The sequence below is a fragment of the Ammospiza nelsoni genome, chromosome 3, assembly GCF_027579445.1.
Source record: "Ammospiza nelsoni isolate bAmmNel1 chromosome 3, bAmmNel1.pri, whole genome shotgun sequence".
Lineage (NCBI taxonomy): Eukaryota > Metazoa > Chordata > Aves > Passeriformes > Passerellidae > Ammospiza > Ammospiza nelsoni.
In genome coordinates, this window is record NC_080635.1 from 26,607,901 (window position 1) to 26,626,474 (window position 18,574).

The following is an 18,574-nucleotide window of genomic DNA, read 5'->3' on the forward strand; positions in this document are numbered from 1 at the left end:
GCTTTGGAATGAGATGGATAGCGATGGATTTCCAATGATTAATCACAGACCAAATCAAAGGAATGGCACTGAAATATACTCTGCTCTTCTATATACGAAGGCAAAGGTCCATGCAGAAATTAATTCTGTTTTTAGCAGAGACTGGGAAGTTTGCACAGAAGAGCTCTGCAGTTAATTGAAACCTTAAAATTAACATGGCAGGGGAAAAACCCACAGTGGATTTCAGTTTACCTTTTGCTTTATTTTTCTTGCAAAGCATCTGTATTTTCAGTTCTTCCCCAGTAGAAGCACTGCTGCTATCTTCAGGCCTATCCTTTAAAAGAAGCAAACATTTCAATTACTGTAATGATATCTGTTAGTTTTTTTAATAAGAAGAAATATATTCCTAAGTGTTGTTAACTATGAAAGTTAAACTCCACTTACCTTAGGTATCTCAAATGGAACAACCTGACCATTTTTCTCAAATATATCAGCAAGTAAAATTAGTGTCTTCTCACGAGGAACAATATTTTCTTCTTGAATTTTAGTCCAAATAGCTTCAGCCTTTCCCCAGTCCTTGTTGCTGTCTGAAACAAGATAAAAATCTTCAGATAAAAGCACATTTAGAATATGCATGCATATCTAAGGTAATTCAAAATTATGTCTTTGGAAAATAATCCATCAATTAATAATGTAAATCAATTAATCATGTACTTCTGCTTCATACAATCATCAGTTTGAAGTTTTAAACTATTTTAATACCTAGAGGATGCCAGAAAAACCCCCCAAGGATTGTATGGATTTTCAGATAAATGAGAAATCAGCTCAAAAGTAGTGCAGAAGTGATCATCCCAGCTCATCAGTTCTATTGTTCTAGACTGTTCATTTAAATTTATATATGCATCACTGTACACAACTGCAAATAAACAGAAATCTGGACTTCATGTAAGAAAATGCTTAGCTATCATCTAACTACCTACAGCATGTGCTTTGCTGTTGCCTTTACATTTTCTAGCTTTGCAGTCACCAATTGTGAAGCATTGATGACTCTCAGTCACTACTGATTTACACCCTGGTAAAAATGAGCTCTCTAAAGCAGGAACATCCTTCTCAATAAACTGCCTTGGCATTTCATTCAAATCAGGTTTTGCTCTCCTGCTATACATGCAAATCTTGTAAATTTTCCACCGACTCTTCAAGAGTCAGTCTCTCCTCACAAGTGCACAGCAAAGGGCAGAAGGTGACATTTCACAGCTACAGCAATGGAGTATTGGAGAATGAACAAATACTGGATCAGGCTGTTCAGAAAGGCTCTCTGATCTCCACTGCTGAAGGCACCCAAAACTTAGCTAAACAGGCTTTGATGTGATCTGACTTTGGAGCTATCTTAACTTCAGGAAAACTCCTGAGGTTTTCTCCAGTATAAATTATTCTGTGATAATCAAATCCTTGTTTTCAGCTTTTTTGATTACTGTCTGGACTAGATGGTAGGGTTTTCTTTATATGCTCAAAATAGATCTGAAGTTATGATTTTGGTACACAATGACAGCCCTGCTGTAGTTGTGCATGGGGCAGCTTTGATAGGTAATCTAAAATGGTTGAAAGCAGGATTATGCATGGCTTTTGTCTTTCATGGTGACAGAAATCCACAAATGTTTTTCCACTTCTTTGAATAGATGGAATTGGTTCTGTCTTCTGAAAGAAGACTGAAGATTTTGCATGACACAATTTGATGAATTGTATCTTCTCAGATTCTCTTCCTAGCAGGTACACTGTCAGACTTAGTCACTGCCAGAGGTGAACAGGATGAGTGGAGAAATAGGAAGGTTCTCTCTCTGTTGAGACAACATTGATTTTCAGGCCTATTTGATTTTTGATGGTGAACCAGTATGTGTAAAGCCAGACTTAGGTAACACTGGTTTTCTTTGAATCTTTCCAAGGCTTCAGGAAATGAAAAGCAGCAAAATTCTCATGGGGTCTCTGGTCGCATTTTTTTGTGCAAGCACTCATGCAGTAGGGAAGAGGCCTGCATCAAGTCCTACCCAACCAAAACCATACATAGAGAACAGCCTAAAATTATTAAAAATTCAAAAGCAAGTTTTCCAGACATATCAAACACCTATAACAGGTCAATAATATACAGATATATGTACATACTTTACTGAAGTACACAGAAATCCCTACAATGCTTTATGTCCCAATTTACTGTGTAGTGCTCCATACCCAATAGTGCTCCATATCTAGTCTGAATACAATGTATTTTTTTCAGTACTTTAAAACAAATCTCCAAAATTGTAATCTTTTTTAATACAGTAAAATACACTGAATAACAAAACCAACATAGACTTAAAAAACACAAAAAGAGGAATGAAAACCTCATAAACACATCCTCCACTAAGTCTGCAGCATAGAAATAAAGTTTCAGTTTTCAAAACTGTTTCATGACTATAAGCAATGCAAAAGTTAGGGTGTGGCTTGGGAAAAGTAAGTAAATTTTTAAAATATATGCACCTTGAAGAACCAGATCCAATTACAGGAGACCCTCAATTTTTACCAGTTATGAAGATAATAGATGAACAGGATTTCTTCTCTAAGCACATTGAAAGCCAAACACACACACACATACACACACTATACTAACTAAGCGTTCAGGTCTGCAGATGAAAAAACCAAACCCCTGCCGTCTCCTCCCCCACAAGATGCCTCAGAAATGCTAGCCAGACTAATTGTGTATCAAGACACAGCTTCTCTCCAGGGTTATGTCCCATTTCCAACCACAAAGGAAACCAGACCAGAAACATGGATAAGATCTTGAGCTCACTTACCACACATTTGGAGCAGGTGGTAGTACATCTCATCTCTATCGCATTCAAACAGATTTCGAGTTGATTCTACCAACTGTTCCAAAGTTTCCATCTTCAAAAAGAAGGAACAGCTCAGTTATACCTCAAACAAACAATTATATTTCTATATTTTTCTATATATGTGTCCATACATGCTGTGTGCATTCAGCTAAAATAGTATTTAAGTATACACCAGCATTAAGTTCACCTCACCAGCCTGTCATATGTCCTTTCACAAACAAAAATCAAGTGAGAAAATACTTCAAAACAATTTTTCCTGGAATAAAATGACAGTTCCATAGAACACATCATACAAGTCATACCTGTTTATTTAATATACACTTTTGTGCAAACCACTTCAATCTTCCAGAGTGTGCTCTCAAGCCAGGAGTCTGTAAAATATTTCCACAAGAAATACATTACTGCACATAGAACATTCTAAGGGAAAATAAACATAATATAGGTATTCATAAAGAAACTTCATAGCTATTGTTTGTTTTTTGAAATCTAAATGAAAACATGATTATTTCTGAACTTGTAGTTAAGTTGCATTTATGAGACATAAAAATTACAGTCATCTTATTCAAGACAGTCTCCTTTTTGGTTGAACACTACTGAGAGAGTTCATTTAAAATACATTTCAGATGGACTGAAACATTAAATAACTTCTATCATCACATTAATGGGGTATTATTGCTCCTACCTAAAGTAATCCTTTGTATTACTCCTGGTAAAGAATTACACCAAATATTTCTAAACTGTCTTTCACCATGAAATATTTGTTTTCAGCACCACTGCAAGCTAGCAGCTAGAGAACCATGTTTCTGAACTGCACCATCACCATCTGGTGATGCCAGTATACTGTACAGATAGCAGCTACAGGAACCGCAGGGCATTTCCTACTCCAGAACAGAAGGCTCTAGATTTACTCTTAAAGCTAAGACACTCAAAGCTTACCCTTATGTGTGCATACATAGAGGAACTGATGTGTAATTGTCAGCATGCCACAGTTCTTTGTGTTACTGACTTTTCCAGGTTGTGAGCCTTTGCTCATTCATTCCTTTGTTGTTTCAAGCAGACTGCAGCTACATGGTAGCTACACATGCTCAAAGGAAAGGTTTCAATCCTTGAAACTCTATCTGGTGTAGAAAACCACATTGTGCCTTCCCAGCACCATATACCATAATCAAAACAGCAGCTCCTCAACTTAAGCAAATTCATAAATAAAGATAGGAAAAGTCAATTTTTTTTAAGAGATACATCATACATTCTACCTACTCATGTCCAACATATTTAAAAAAAGGTTACAGCAAAATGTGTGCAAAGCATCCATAATTTTTACCTCTTGGCTTTCCCTCCCATAGATACTTGGATTTCCGGGCTTTATACTACCTTGTCTTAGCACAAATATAATTTACAGAGCGAACTCTGTTTTTTATTTCAAATGTCCAGATTCACATTAAGCTTAAAGTAATTCCAAGGAAATGTCTGTTCACCCCTACAGAGAAACATGTGTTTTGACTCTTGAAGGCTTTTAGGTTTTAATATTGTAAGAAATCTCTACAGTTTAAATGCGACATGCAAGTTAAAAATTTGAATGCCACTTTGCACAAAAGAGGCAGTTTGAACAAAATGCTGTGAGAAATATTAAGTTTCAGTTGCAAAACAGTGGAAACAAGTACTATTGGAAATGTGAATTTACCTTCTCTCTTTTAAACAGAGATTATTTCCTTTTCCCATGGTCTCCAAGTGCAGAATTACTACCCTTGCCTCTTTCTGAAATAATTCAGCATACACCAGAGAACCAGCATGCAAAATTTCAGTGAAAAGTCTAAAATTTTGCTAAATATATAGCAAACAGTGTTCTGCAGAGTAAATGTTGGGCCACATAATCCTACCAATTGCCCAACCATTCTATGAAGTCAATGCAAGGGTTTGCTAAAAACAGGATGCTAATCCCATAGCTCCTCAACATGGAGCATCTCTGGGTGTTCAGCTGTACTGTTAAAACAGTCTCAGCCCAGAAGATTACAGAAAAATTGTGTCTTCCCACATTTTCAAAGTGGTATATATGAACACAGCTTTCCAGGCACGTGCTTTTTTTCCAATTACTTGTTTGTTTGGGTTTTTTCCCCTCCTCACAGTTATTTATACTTATAGGTACTGTTCAGTGCTTTTTTAAAAGCTACCAAGCAGTTTCACATAAAATATGCTGAAAACTAAGTCAAGAATTAACATCTTACACAACAGGCTCTTGATACACAACAGGCTCTTGAAAATGAAAAAGAAAGAAGTATGTTGCCTGCATTTGTAGCTAATCCTCTTTAGGACATGGTAAAATTCAAATGCTGAATTCACTTACAACTTCCAATATCACTGCTGATCCGAATGCCAATGAACTCAACAGCTCGAAAGCTACAAACTTTTTATAGTAAATCCTTTCCTGTTCAGAAATGATTGATGTGTCTGTCACTACAAGGACAGCTGAGTTATACAACAGATATCCTTGTGTTTCATTTTGAAATTGAGAAGTGTTTTCACATACTGCAGGTCTCAATCATCAAAAGAACATCTAGGTCAGATTAACTAAATCTCCAGGGCTTGCCTGATAGTCCATATTTGTAGCTTATCCTTTACAATCTTAGGGAATTTTAAACATTGCATTTAGCAGCAAGCAGTGTTTCTACGATACAGCAGACTAAAATAAAGAATAACAGAATGCAAGGAATAAAGAAAAATTAAGTAAAAAACTACAAACACTCTTCCAAATTCCTATTTACAATTTCAATCTTGCTTGTTTCAATGGACTAAATTAAAAAAATACATCTATACCGAGTCTTAGTGGTTTCTTTGTTTCTTGGCCTTTTTTGAGAGTCTCATGCAATTCATCCAGCATATAAACCAAACACAGATTTCTGGCTTTTACATTCTTTTGAAATAGAAAACAGTTGTACTGTACTAAATAACCTTGTTATCCTCTCTGTAACAGTAACAACAGGAGAATATAAAATGTCGGGAAACACAGCAATACTTTCCCTTTAGTGCTCTTCCACTCTCCAACTACCTGAGGTTCAGTGGATTATTCTAGTAAGTTATTTCTCTTCCATGAGCTCTTCTGGTTCCCCTAAAACCCCTTAAGATTTATTCAGAAGATCTTTTGGCAATGGGTTGCCTCCACCACCTTCTGCAGAGAGCAACCAAAGTATACCACTTTTGACTGCTTTCAGTCTAACTTCTACTAGCTTGGATTTTGTATTAGAAGACAATATACAACTGATTTTTCTTTAATATCTCAATTTCGTACTAATTTAATGATTAGTATATAAAATAATTCCTTGACTCTTCTCTAGGCTGAGCAGAATTCAGCTACTTCATTGCATCTCCTACAGAAATCAGCCCAGAGTTTTGACCAGAACTTACATGTGATGTGATTCTTGGGGTGTCCTACACAGGGCCAGGAGGGGGACTCGATGATGCTGATGGGCCCCTTCCAACTCAGCATATTCTGTGATTCTATGAGAATTACACTTATTCTACACTTACACCCATACCAATTTCCTCACTGATTCTGCACCTTCACACACAGAAAGGAACACTAACCAGAAAGGGATAAATATGCTGCATCTTTGGAAGAACTCTTGTGAAGCAGCAATAAAAATCATTCAACAGTCCTAACACACTGAAAGCATTTGATTTGTTCTCCTCCTTCTGAGAACCAGTCACTTCAGGTGATTGAAGGGGTCCAATCAGCAGATTTTCTGTACTAACAGTTTTATTTGAGCTAATTTCTACCTATTGCAGCTGAAAGAAAACCGATTGTCTGGAAAAATAGTGACCTGTCAGAGAGGAATCTATGAGATGTTTTTCCAGATTTTAAAATAACGATAGCAATATTCAAGTTCTGTTTACCTTAGTATTCTGTAACTGCTACAGCCAATAGAGCCATACTGGTTTTTCACTTTCAAAAAAGCTTTTCTAACAAAAAAGTTTTAAAAATTACAGAAGACATATGAAAATATTTATTTACTCCTCTTCACTTGCCTAAACCAAACTTTTTCTTTTTAAACACAAAACTTACAGACAAAAACCACAAAAGACAACATACAGACCAGAAGCTGAGTCCTTTTCAAAAAGATGACTTTCAGCAAACTAAGAGTTGAGAACTGCCCCAAAACAGTGCCACTTTTGCTGGCTTAGGTTGCATAACTGTTTAAAAACCAGCAGCAGCATTTTTAATTTGGCATATATGTGACACGAGACGGAGAGCTTCTGTTTTAACCTTGCAATGCTGCACGTTCACAAATGACCACTGTGCCTGTTTGGCAAAATAATTCTTACATATAGCAGTCAACTTATTCTAGTCTTTCATAACTGCACTGTGAATAACACATCAATTCTAACTATTCAAGTTTAACCCCAACCACCTTACCTAGTTTACATTTACTTCAAAATTTCTGCATTTTGTTTGCAAAAAGTCCAGTCTTTTCTTAGGGAAACAGTTCTACTATAATCACGAATACAAACATATTGGAAAGAAACTGGCAAATTTTATAGAAGCCATCCATGTTGCACTTCCTGATGGTGTTCTTTGGAAGGACAGATCCATTCATTCCTCTCTTTGCAGCTGAAAAATCCAGTAATAGTAAGAGACAGCTAATGCTGCTAAAGGAAGAAGAACATTTCATGAAGAGTTACATCAGCAGCAATAAGAGACTTATGCTACCAGTACCAGAACCAGTTACTGAGATTGAGATGCCAAAGCAATGTCTTGCAGGAAAATGCTTAACTCCTCCAAGCAGACAGCCTTGGGCAGACAGCTATAGGAACTGATGTGTGTCATTCCTAACAGCTCTCCCCAACATAAGCACCATGGAAAACAGAACACTTGATGGGAAGTTCTTAATTTAAAGACAGATTTTTCCCTGATTCCACAAAAATGTCTAGGAAAATCTCACTAATTCCATACAGCTTTAATGAAGCCTGGAATATTTTTGCATAGCAGGTTATTTGAACAAAGTTGTTTACAACATAAACACTGGATGTTTTCCTTGAATCTTCTCTTAGGTTAAAACTTGTAGCAGAAGTCCTCACTTCTGCTAAGCAGTAGGTGCACCTCTTAATCAAAAGAATATAAATAAAATTTCTGTACCTCATGTAGCCATCCTAGTCTATAAGTGTTGACTGAGATGGTTAAAACTATTTTACACTTCTATTATTTTTTCCTCCTGCTAAACACTCCTTTACTTTCAAATAACAATGCATGAGTTTTTTAAAAATACCAATTAACATATTTATATTATTTTTTAAAGTAATCTTACATCTTGAGTTCATATGTATGCAGGCACATCACTTTGCTGTATTTCTCCCACTATAGTCATCATTGCAAAGTCCAAGTGAAGTATCATTGTTAAATATACAGGAAAAAAACCCTATTTTGATTATTGGCTCTGAACTTTTATGCAATAGTCCAGAAGCTCACAAAAGATCCAGCTTTAGAGACTGAGCAATCTAAAAATAACCTGTGCCTCAAAGAGCATCCTTTCCTGTTGCAATCATACCAACTGCCCAACAAAACACATTAGTGCTCTCCTAGCTCAGCTATTATTTAAGTCACTGTGCTACCAGGATGGCATTACAGCTATGGCTGTTTATGGCTGGCAATGGAAGCAATACTTTTTCTACAAGTTCATTTTCCACTTTGAAAGTAGTTTTCAATGACTTCAAAAATGGCTTTTTTGGTGATAGCACAGAATAACACCCTCACTCACTTCACTCTTGCTAAACAAAAGAAAACCTTGCAAACTCTCTAAAAAATTAGTAATTTCTTTTCTTCTTATAAGCAACTTTGCCCAGAACTAAATATGACTAAACAAAATACAACCCCTATAACACAGAATTCTTTAAAGAGAAACTCATCCAAAATATGTGGACTCTTGTTCAACTTTTTGGGCAAGAGATAACTGTATGTAAGCTTGAAAACAATGATATCTGTACCTTCAATATGTCTACTTTTCATGTTTGATAATGAGGGCACGTACTCTAATGCAGTACTGCAATATGGAAACTTATGAGCTGCTCCACTGCAAGTCATGCCTTCAAAGCCTACTCAGCTGAAGTGTATTTGATATTTTATTTGCAGTACCAGATAGTTAATGAAAGACAAAGGGACACATGCCTACACATCTATCCTCACTAACTATTCTCCTGAGACTGATGAGAATTCAAGCTATTGCTCTCCTCTTCTAAAATCACACAAGATGGCAACCAGTCAACTTCTACTAGGTCAATTTTGATGTAAAAAGCAGCAGAAGTTCACAGTAAGAAAATACAAAGTTTACAGTCTCCACTGGTTAAGTTTGTACTGCTGGTTTGTGGCTTTTTTCTTCCGAAATATGTATTTGCTTCAAAGCTTCTGTCAGTTTCACAGTTCACTGACTTTACCAAGGCAAGTATCTGTTGAGTAAATACTCATGATTTAATTTATTTCACTTGAAAGAGAAATACACACTGCTATATTTTAGGTAGACCTGGAGAAAAATGTCAGGCAAGTAGACTATTTTCCAAAAATACTAAATGAAAGTAGGATAGAGTTCTACAACTTTATTGTTCTCAAGACAAGTGAAACTGATATAGATTTAATCACTATTGGAATATTCTACATTTACAGTAAGTTTTCCAACATAAATTATGCGGTGAAATACTATTACAAAAAAAAAATCAGTAGACATTCCCAACAATAACTACACTGGCAGAAAAGGTGACACAAAAAACACACAAAAACTCTGCTTAAAACAAACTCCTCAAGGTTATCCTAGACTCAAAACAGAGCAAAAATTTGCTCTTGGCCTCGTAATGTAGTTTTACAGTGTATGATGAATGAAAAAAAAAAAAAAAAGCACTATAAACCTCTTCCTTCTAACACAAAGTCCCAGGAGCTAAGAAAAGAAGCACAGATCTTGCCATAATCCCACATTCTGAATGCATTACTGCCTTCCTTTTGGGAAGGAATTTTTTCAGTAGTCATCTCCTTTACCAAATTTACTTATTTGAAACATATCCCTTCCCTGTAAGAAAGGAATACTTAGGAACTTCTGAAAAATAACGTGAACTAGTAAGCACCCCATTTTAAATTAACCTACATACATTGGGGCATGGAAAGAAAATCCAAGTTCACTAATAACTAACTGTATCAGAGTCCAGTTACAGAAGGAGAAGTAATGATTTTACCAGACTAATAGGACTCAATAGCAATAATTTAAAAAATTAATCTTTTCTTGTATAGGGCTTGCATGCTTAAAAGCTCTTTCCCCTCTGTCTCAGTTGTATACAGTTAGTCCATAAAAGCTATGGCACCTCCTACAAACTATTCCTAAATCTCAGACCACCATTATCTCATACAACCTTGTTCACAAACATTTAAATTTTGTTTAAATCACGTCCACTCTTTTCTCAACAGGACCAAAATTAAGTCTTTGTAAATAAATTCAGAGACTAGATATAAACCATCACTAAATTACACATAACTGATGCACCCTCACTCCCCCAACCCTGCTGTCACAAATCAAGAAAGCATCTTCTCCTGGTAGTTCATCTCCAGCATAAAATCAGGATGCAATTTTATGATGCAGTCTCTTAGAAAAAGCAATCTGGATGAAAGAAGGTTGTAATCTCTCAATATCACGTAGAAATATTCTCATTGTCTTTATGGCAGATTAAATCCAAAGGCTACTGGTATCTTGAGGTCTGCTGACAATGAATGTCACAATTCTTTGCTTAAATCTATTTACCTCTTAAATTAACTTGACATCTGTTGATAGATATATTCCTGTACACTGAACTCACCCAAACCAATTCTTTCCTCAGGTCCCAGACTGCAGCAGCAAATGCCTTTTCCTACATTTCTCCACAAAGGAACACATTTCATTAAGCTATTTCACAACCATTTGATCCTGAATTCTTCATACTAATGTCTCAACATATGTGGGATACAGTATGATAAATCTAATTATTCAATATAAACAACATATTTAGTATGAGAGTAGATGAAGATAGTATCACACTTGGTTAAAATTTGGTTTAAGGAATTCGGAAGCCATGCACTATCCATGGCCATTTTCAAGGAAGGCTCCTCTAATGGAAACAAAATAGGTTGAACTTCTCCTCAAAAACTCTGCTACACAGTTCTGAGATCTTTCCCTGTATTCCAATCTATGCCTTCAGTTCCAGCAAAACCAAAACCACAGCAGGAATGAGAACTTTCACTCTTTCACAGAAGGAGCAAATTAACAGCTGTTATTTTAACAGCTCAAGTAATTTGATCTAGAAAGATTTCAAGAAGATCTGTGGAATAACACAAAGACAGTGGAACACTGCTACCAACTCCTACTTCCTCTCAGAGGGATCCATAAGCTCCCAATTTAAAATGCAAGTGACCTGATACATGATTCTGAACAGGCTTGTTTTGGTTTATTCAGGTAAGTATTTTGCTGTACAATGAAACTTCATTTAAGGTGCAATGATTTTATTGATACAGCACAGAAATGGTTTAACATCAGTTTACTACCTTGCCTGCTCAGTCACAGGAATGTTCATTTCTGCTTATGAAAACGTGGTTCGGACTTTCAGTAAGCAGATTTACAGCTGGGCTTTGCTTGACCCTCTGCTGCAGAACTGTTACAGTACTGAAAGAGACACAAACCTTTTCAGAAAAAGCCAAGACTGGACATGGGCTGCATTACACACTGATTCAGTGGGTATTTAAATAGCTGCATTTAGCATGAGTAAATGAAGGGGAAAGGGTGGGTCTAGAAATATTCAATCAACACAAATGCAAACAGCTGCAAATTATGAGATTCTGGTGAAAGATTCAGAGATGACCAAAATATTAAATCCAACCAAAATGGCAGACATCCATTATATTTTAACTACTCTAAGTAGTGAAATTTGTAAACCTCCAAGCAGCATGAAAACAAACAGGGTAACAGGTTAAAAGGGGAGTAAATTCCTCCAAGGTGTTGTAAGATTCCCTTTTTCACCTACTCTTCTGGATGACCTTCCCATTAGTACAGATCTTAAGCATCTGTTTAATAAAGTGGCAATCAACAGCTGAGTAAACAAAAGAGACTTTTAACTGTCCAGTACAGGCAAGAGGTAAGAAGTTGAAAGATCTGGTGGACTAGGCTCTAAAATATTCTTTTACCATTTATAAACCAGACTTAGAAGAACATAAGGCCAAACAATTATTCTATATTCTTGCCACATAATTATGTAAGACCTCTCTCCAGAAGGAGATCTGATTAAACATTTTTGAAATAAAAAAACATTTCAGAGCATAGGTATTTTTTAAAACGTACTTTTTCCCCTAATGCTATTTATTGAAAATTCACATCCCTTTCTTTTAGCCTACATTGGTTCTAATGTAGTTTAGTTAACAGCAAAACATACTGACCTAATTTACTTCCTTTTTTCTTTATGAAAAACAAAATTCAAGGACAAAAGGCAATTAAGCTGCCTTTCTAAGTAAGGGAAAAAATCCTAAGTATCCAGAGCTAGAATTGATGACATAGAAGTCATGCTGTGCCAATCCAAGGGAAAGCAAGCTAGTATGTGACCTTGTGGTAAGGGGCAAGAAGAGAGATGTACCAACTTTGTTTTGACAAGATCATCTTTGAAGGACTAAAGACAAAGCTAACTTCTCAGTTGAGGTGCAGTTAAGAAGACTCAATTATGTCTGGATGTACCCATTGGTAGAACTTTTTTTCAGTGTAAAGCAAAACAGCATCTATCAGCACAACTTTGGGGGCTCAGGAATCTCCAGGCACTTTACAGAGCAACCAAGGCTACCTTATCTGTAGCTGTTGTCTCTGAGAACAAGACTTTCAAGTGCTTAAGGAGGCAGTTCAACAACAATGCAAACTGTTACCTTGTCACACAAAGCCCATGATGCCTCAGGAACAGCATTTCCCCCACAGCCTTCTCAAACACAGCTCCTCTTCCAGTCAGCATTGCCTCAGAAGAGACTCCCACTACAAAACTACCACATGCTTCAGTCCAGCTGTTCTAGCATGGGCCAGACAAATTCTTTGCCTCATCTCCTTTGTATTTACCTTTCACTGCTTCTCACGCTCATTCTCTGGTTAGTCTTGCTTTTACTCCACCAAGCAGATGAAGCCCAGGGCTTTCGGCTTTCTCATTATTTCCCATGACATGATCTTGCATATATATGCATTCACAACACATTTGTGGCCAGAAAATGTAACATACACAAGTCTGACCTGATTTTTATAATCTCATTCAAATCTTACCCTTTGTCCTTTTCCAGTATTGTCACCCACTTTCATTTTACCAAAGATTTGAGATTTAAGAGTTATTTTTTCATTCCTTTGAGTTCCAAATTTTTCAAAGTAGCACTTGTCATTAAGTTTCACATAAGCATATAGTATATCTCTAATTTCTAAAAAAAGCAGGAGCAAGCAGAGGCAGTGGTCTGCAATGAGTAAAAATCCCATTTAAGCAACCATTATCCTCCACAGTGGAATTTCCTTAGCTCCTAAAGAGTTTTCTTTCCAGTTTTATTACTATCCTTTTAGATACTCTTTATGAATTCCATAGATGTTTTCAAATCACTAAAATTGACCATCATAACCAGCAATACTTGATTTAAGTATATGCCTAAAGGTACAAAGTATATGCCTAAAGGTACATGCAACAGCATCTAAAAGAGAAAGCAGCACCAACTAATCTCCTTCACTAAGTATTATTTCACAAGCAAAGAAGACAAAAATAATCTAAGATGACCATCAAAGCAGTAATTTAGTCACAAAACCCACTGGACTAGAGAAAAAAATACACCTACAACTCATTTTTTATATATATACATACACATATATATATTACATACACACACACACCATTTCACATTATACTGAATAAGACTTTCACTTCCCTTTCACAAATCAAAGAGCAAACAGAACTTGCTTATGTTTTAAAACAATACAAACTATTTTCTTCTTCAGCAAAATATCAACAATAAGGTTTTGTCTTCACCTTTTGGAAACAATTTCTTTGAAAATATTCAACATATTGTGACATAACAAAGGCATATTTAAAATATTATGCACCACATAGAATTGATTTTGTAACACTTTTTCCACTAGTAAAATACAGGCATACTAGTCCTAGAAAATTCCCTATTAAAAATTCTGTAATTTAAAACAGCTCTTCCTCTGCAGCATAAACAAAGCTCTAAATCATACTTCATAAAAGTTAGATAAAAATACTTTAACTAGCATAAAAGGCAGGACAATGTCCATTTCTTCTCCAGATATTTGGTGTTTAGATTTATGCTTAAAGATTTGTGGATATTAGTAACTCACAATCCATCACCAAATACTGAATACCTGCAGAGAGAATCTGGCATGTTTTAAGAAAATGACAAGAGTTTCAGTGCCCCAACAATTTGATAACTTGTTTATTATCCTATTCACAATTGCTGAGTTCCAGACACCAAGAGAAATTCTGGGAAATTAAATGCCAATATCAAAGAAAGAGCTGCTAAATCACATGATGTAACATTAGCTCATTTAGCTTTAATTTTACTCCCAATCTCAGATTTCATACTTTCACCTCCTATATGCTTTAATCACTGTAAAAAGAATTCAAGTCCTCAGTGTCATCTGCTGTCAGACACTGATATTTCTGTTCTTCTGTACTGTAAGATTTGAGCTCCAAAACAACCTCTCAGAACAAAAATACAATGTTTCAACACCGTGCTTAGCAATATCCACACACCCTACAGCAGGACATTATTGTTCCATGACAGACAAACAAACAGACCTTTAGTTAAGATTTTTTTAAATGCAAAAATTCCATGAGACAATTCAAGCAGAGATAGCTAATAACTCTAAGGGGAACTGGGGGAAAAGCATTCTTTGTCTCAAGAAATTAAAAAAAAAAACCAAACAAAAATTGGGTTAGAGTTGTGTATGTGCGTAACACAAAAATGCTGAGGATAAACTGTTACTTTTTCTGCAAGATGCCTCCTCCCATACAATAAGTGAAAAACTTATGCAGCATTTTAAAAACATACAACAGTGTTAAGAAGAAAAAATAATCACAATCTGGGCAGACTCTGCAGCTGCCCCTTTGACTTATCAATTTCAGTAAGCACAATTTCAATCAAGTCTAGATAAAATATACTAATCCTAAATAGACCAAGTTTGTCACCTACCACTTCCTATAAGCTGCTTACTATCCTGAAAAAGGGAGAGAGAGAAGAAATGCTAAATTAAATGCCAAACAGTAGCAGACAGCGCTTGTTTGGCTGATTAACTTGTAGACAAGCATTACAAATAAATCTGAGCATGGTCTGCAGCAAATTAAATTCCAGTGCTTTTAAGAACAAAGAATTCCTTCGGAAAGAGGATTAGCAACTTTACACCCAGGAATGCCAGTTTAATTTAATTGTTTCACAATCCGATATTTAATATGCAAATATCATTTTGATATATAAGAGCAAATTTGAAAAAGTGAGGAAACAATTTCAATGTACAAGACGACTGTCTCTCTTCTGAACTGCAATTATACAAAATAAAGCCGGCCGAGGGTTTTTTATTACTGGGATTGCATTCTATTAACGTGAATCAGAACAAGACTAATTAAAGGTTAAAAACTTTAAATGTTTCTAATTAAGAGTCTAAATAGCTGCACCATTAGAGTACTATAGTTAAAATCCCACCTCGATGACCTTCTTGGCCTCTTTGTATTTTCCTGTTTGCAAGAAAGCGAAGAAGAGATCGTAAAGAGCCATCATGTCACCATATTCTCTGCTTATAAAATCTGAAACTAAAGACAGAACAAAACTCATTAATTTACTCAATATACTGAAGCATTTCAATATTTATGTCAGACATTCCTAACACCAATATTTTCCAAGCCTCATAAAAGATAAGCTACGGGGGGATAATTCTGAAACAAACAGAATGATTATAACATGTGACACAATTTGTTGTAGCTTTGTGGCTGAGTATATTTAAAATGTTTTTCTGCACTATATTTTGAACTATATTCAACAAAATAGACTATACTGGCATGCTCTGCTCATAGAAAGTGAGGATATATGGTTTGTGAACTGCACAGCTATTTGAAAAACAGATGTATTGTTTTGTTAGTGTGATGTGTTACTATTAATTCGTTTCTTAACAGTAGCATACATAGCTAGAACAAGTATTAGCACTAATCTGTGAGAGCTCAATGATGTATTATACAAACAGAGCTGTTCCATGTTCAAAATTACAATCAATTTTTCAATCTGAAGAATGCAGGCATCATATTAGTGCTTTGAAGTTAATATATTAAGACAAACTGTTCTTTCTTTCAGTTGAAAGAAATTATATACAAATCCTGAAAGAAAAACCCCCAGAAAACACTTCATATTAGTAGACAGCATTTGAATACATGCAACTAACCCTTTTGCAGAAGATCAGCATCTCCTTTTTCTACCAGTTTACAGCAGATGCTATGGAGTTGAAGAACTTTACCATACTTCTTGTAACAGCTGATTAAAGCTTCCAGAGCTGCAGGCATGTCATCCCTTGTGGAAAGGAACAAAACAAGAATAAAAACATTCTGAGCAGGAGCAATCCATGCTGAAAGCACTTTAATCTTGAAAATTTCACAAAAAATTCATTTAGCAGTCTAAAACCCAAGTGCTTATTCCCCCCTCAAGTCTTACTGGTTTTGATTCCATGACCACTTGTTGACTACAAATTAGCCAAAGGTGTGAATGTTCCTCAGCATCAGATGCACTTAAATTCTGAGCAATATTCTTAAGTTATGCTATGTCCTATCTTGACAAAACCCAAACTTCATGGAAATTTCACTTAAGCATTTAACAGCTTTATTTTCTCATTTGTAAGTAAGACCGTGTACACTCTATTACCTCTCTGTCTATGTTTGGGCATTTCCAGTTTTTAAGTTTTTCACAATTATTCCACAACATTTTGTTTCAATAGAGATCACCAGAGTTAAGATAACCACAGCTCATTACATTGCTTTACACCTTAACAGAGTGCCTGTAAAACATCTGTTGATGTCCACTCCATCACAGTGGAAGGGCTATAGCATTATTACGTTCTATATGAAAATCAGAATACAACAGATATTTTCTACTTTAAAAAATACATTTCTTGCAGTTAATCCAACAATATAGTGTGGTACCAAAATGTGTTTTATGCTGGCCTATCCACGTCAGACATGGCACTAGTGTAAGGGTAAGTAAATGTACAAGATGGCATTAAATGAATTTTGTCAGGAGCCTTTGAGCAGCAAGTAGAAGTAACACAGAGAATATTTCCATTTTTGGTACCTCAATCCTTCACTGAATTTTCCCCTATGTACAAACTATTAACACCTTCAGAAGTACACATAATTAAAATGCAAAACTGGAAAGTCATAAAAACAATCACAGTAACAACAAATACAAAATAACCTTCCATATTGTGTAACTCTAACTGTACTTAATCATCTGCTGCAGACCTTTTTTTCAAAGAATTACAACCCAATCTTGAAACAAAACCAAACAAAACAAAGCAAAATCACCAGAAACAACCAAGGACAACAACAGAAACACTGGTAAAACAATAGGTCAAATTATTCTTTGAAGGGTGAGGTTTAAGCAGAAACAAACCAAGACCACACACACAAAATGTAAGTACCCAGGCAGTCAGTGAGACTGCATTTTAGATTCCAAGAGCCTTATTTGATACAGGTGATGTAAGTTACCAAAGGGGAAAAAAAAATTTAAAAATCACTTAACAACAGCAGCTGAGATGCTGACTCGAAATAATGATTTAACATTCCCAAAGCTACATTCCCAAGCATGATGAAAATGTTACTTTTCACCAACAAAACCTTAACAAATCAAGACATTACTGTTAAAACAAGCCCAATTCAGATGTCCTCTCCTCACACTGCATTTCTTGTGCAGCACAGATTTTGCTTTTTCAAAGAATAACTAACTAAACCACCATGTACTACTATCATTATCTAGGCTAATATTTTTTTTAAATTTAACAGTAAAACACAGAGGAAGAATTAATTTTATTCAGTAATACTGGCATTCTTTAAAAGAACCTAAGATGATGGATTTCTACCTTATCCCCCTTACTGAGCCCTGTTTACAGTGCATCTTCTGGCACCCCATGGAGTCATTTGAATTTTTGTCATTTGGGGTGAAGACTAAATTACAGGTTAATTTCAAAACTGCAAGTAGATGTTGCAGGCTAGATTACTGTCATAAAAGCGAAATACTATGGTAGTTACCATAGTCAGATATAAAGATTTATATAATCAGTATTTTTCTCCTGCTTTAGATGCAAGTTCAGTTAACATCTAGAAAAAAAAACAGTTTTACAGAAAACTACTCAATTTCTAAGGAGGCACAACAACATTTATACATTCAAATTAAAGTTTTCAGTGATAAATCTAGCTTTTCAGACTGATGCTCAAACAGCTATAGTATTGTCTCAGCTGTATTCCTAAAGGATTAAAGTGACTGTTTTTAGGTCAAAGCTATCAATAAATGAATGAATAATTGCAATGTCATTCAAGCAGTAGCATTAAGAGTTTTCTAGTCTCTACATGTATACTTCTGAAGGCATTAATACTGCACATGCAGAGAAAAAAAGTCAGCAAAGACCTGAGACAAAAATAAATTGAAATACTGTACTTGTAACTGGGACGTACTGCTCAAA

At 35.5% G+C, this 18,574-nt stretch overlaps 1 protein-coding gene across 1 annotated transcript in view; it reads right to left on the reverse strand.

The window, feature by feature from the left end:
* LRPPRC (leucine rich pentatricopeptide repeat containing) overlaps positions 1 to 18,574 on the reverse strand; it is an 86,860-nt gene that overhangs the window by 22,397 nt on the left and 45,889 nt on the right. Inside the window, exons 24-29 of the mRNA XM_059468711.1 lie at positions 16,289 to 16,413; positions 15,559 to 15,665; positions 3,146 to 3,214; positions 2,805 to 2,895; positions 424 to 566; positions 232 to 313 (exon numbers count right to left, since the gene is read on the reverse strand). Of these exons, the coding sequence (XP_059324694.1) occupies positions 232 to 313; positions 424 to 566; positions 2,805 to 2,895; positions 3,146 to 3,214; positions 15,559 to 15,665; positions 16,289 to 16,413 (617 nt within the window). The remainder of the gene's footprint in view (positions 1 to 231; positions 314 to 423; positions 567 to 2,804; positions 2,896 to 3,145; positions 3,215 to 15,558; positions 15,666 to 16,288; positions 16,414 to 18,574) is intronic.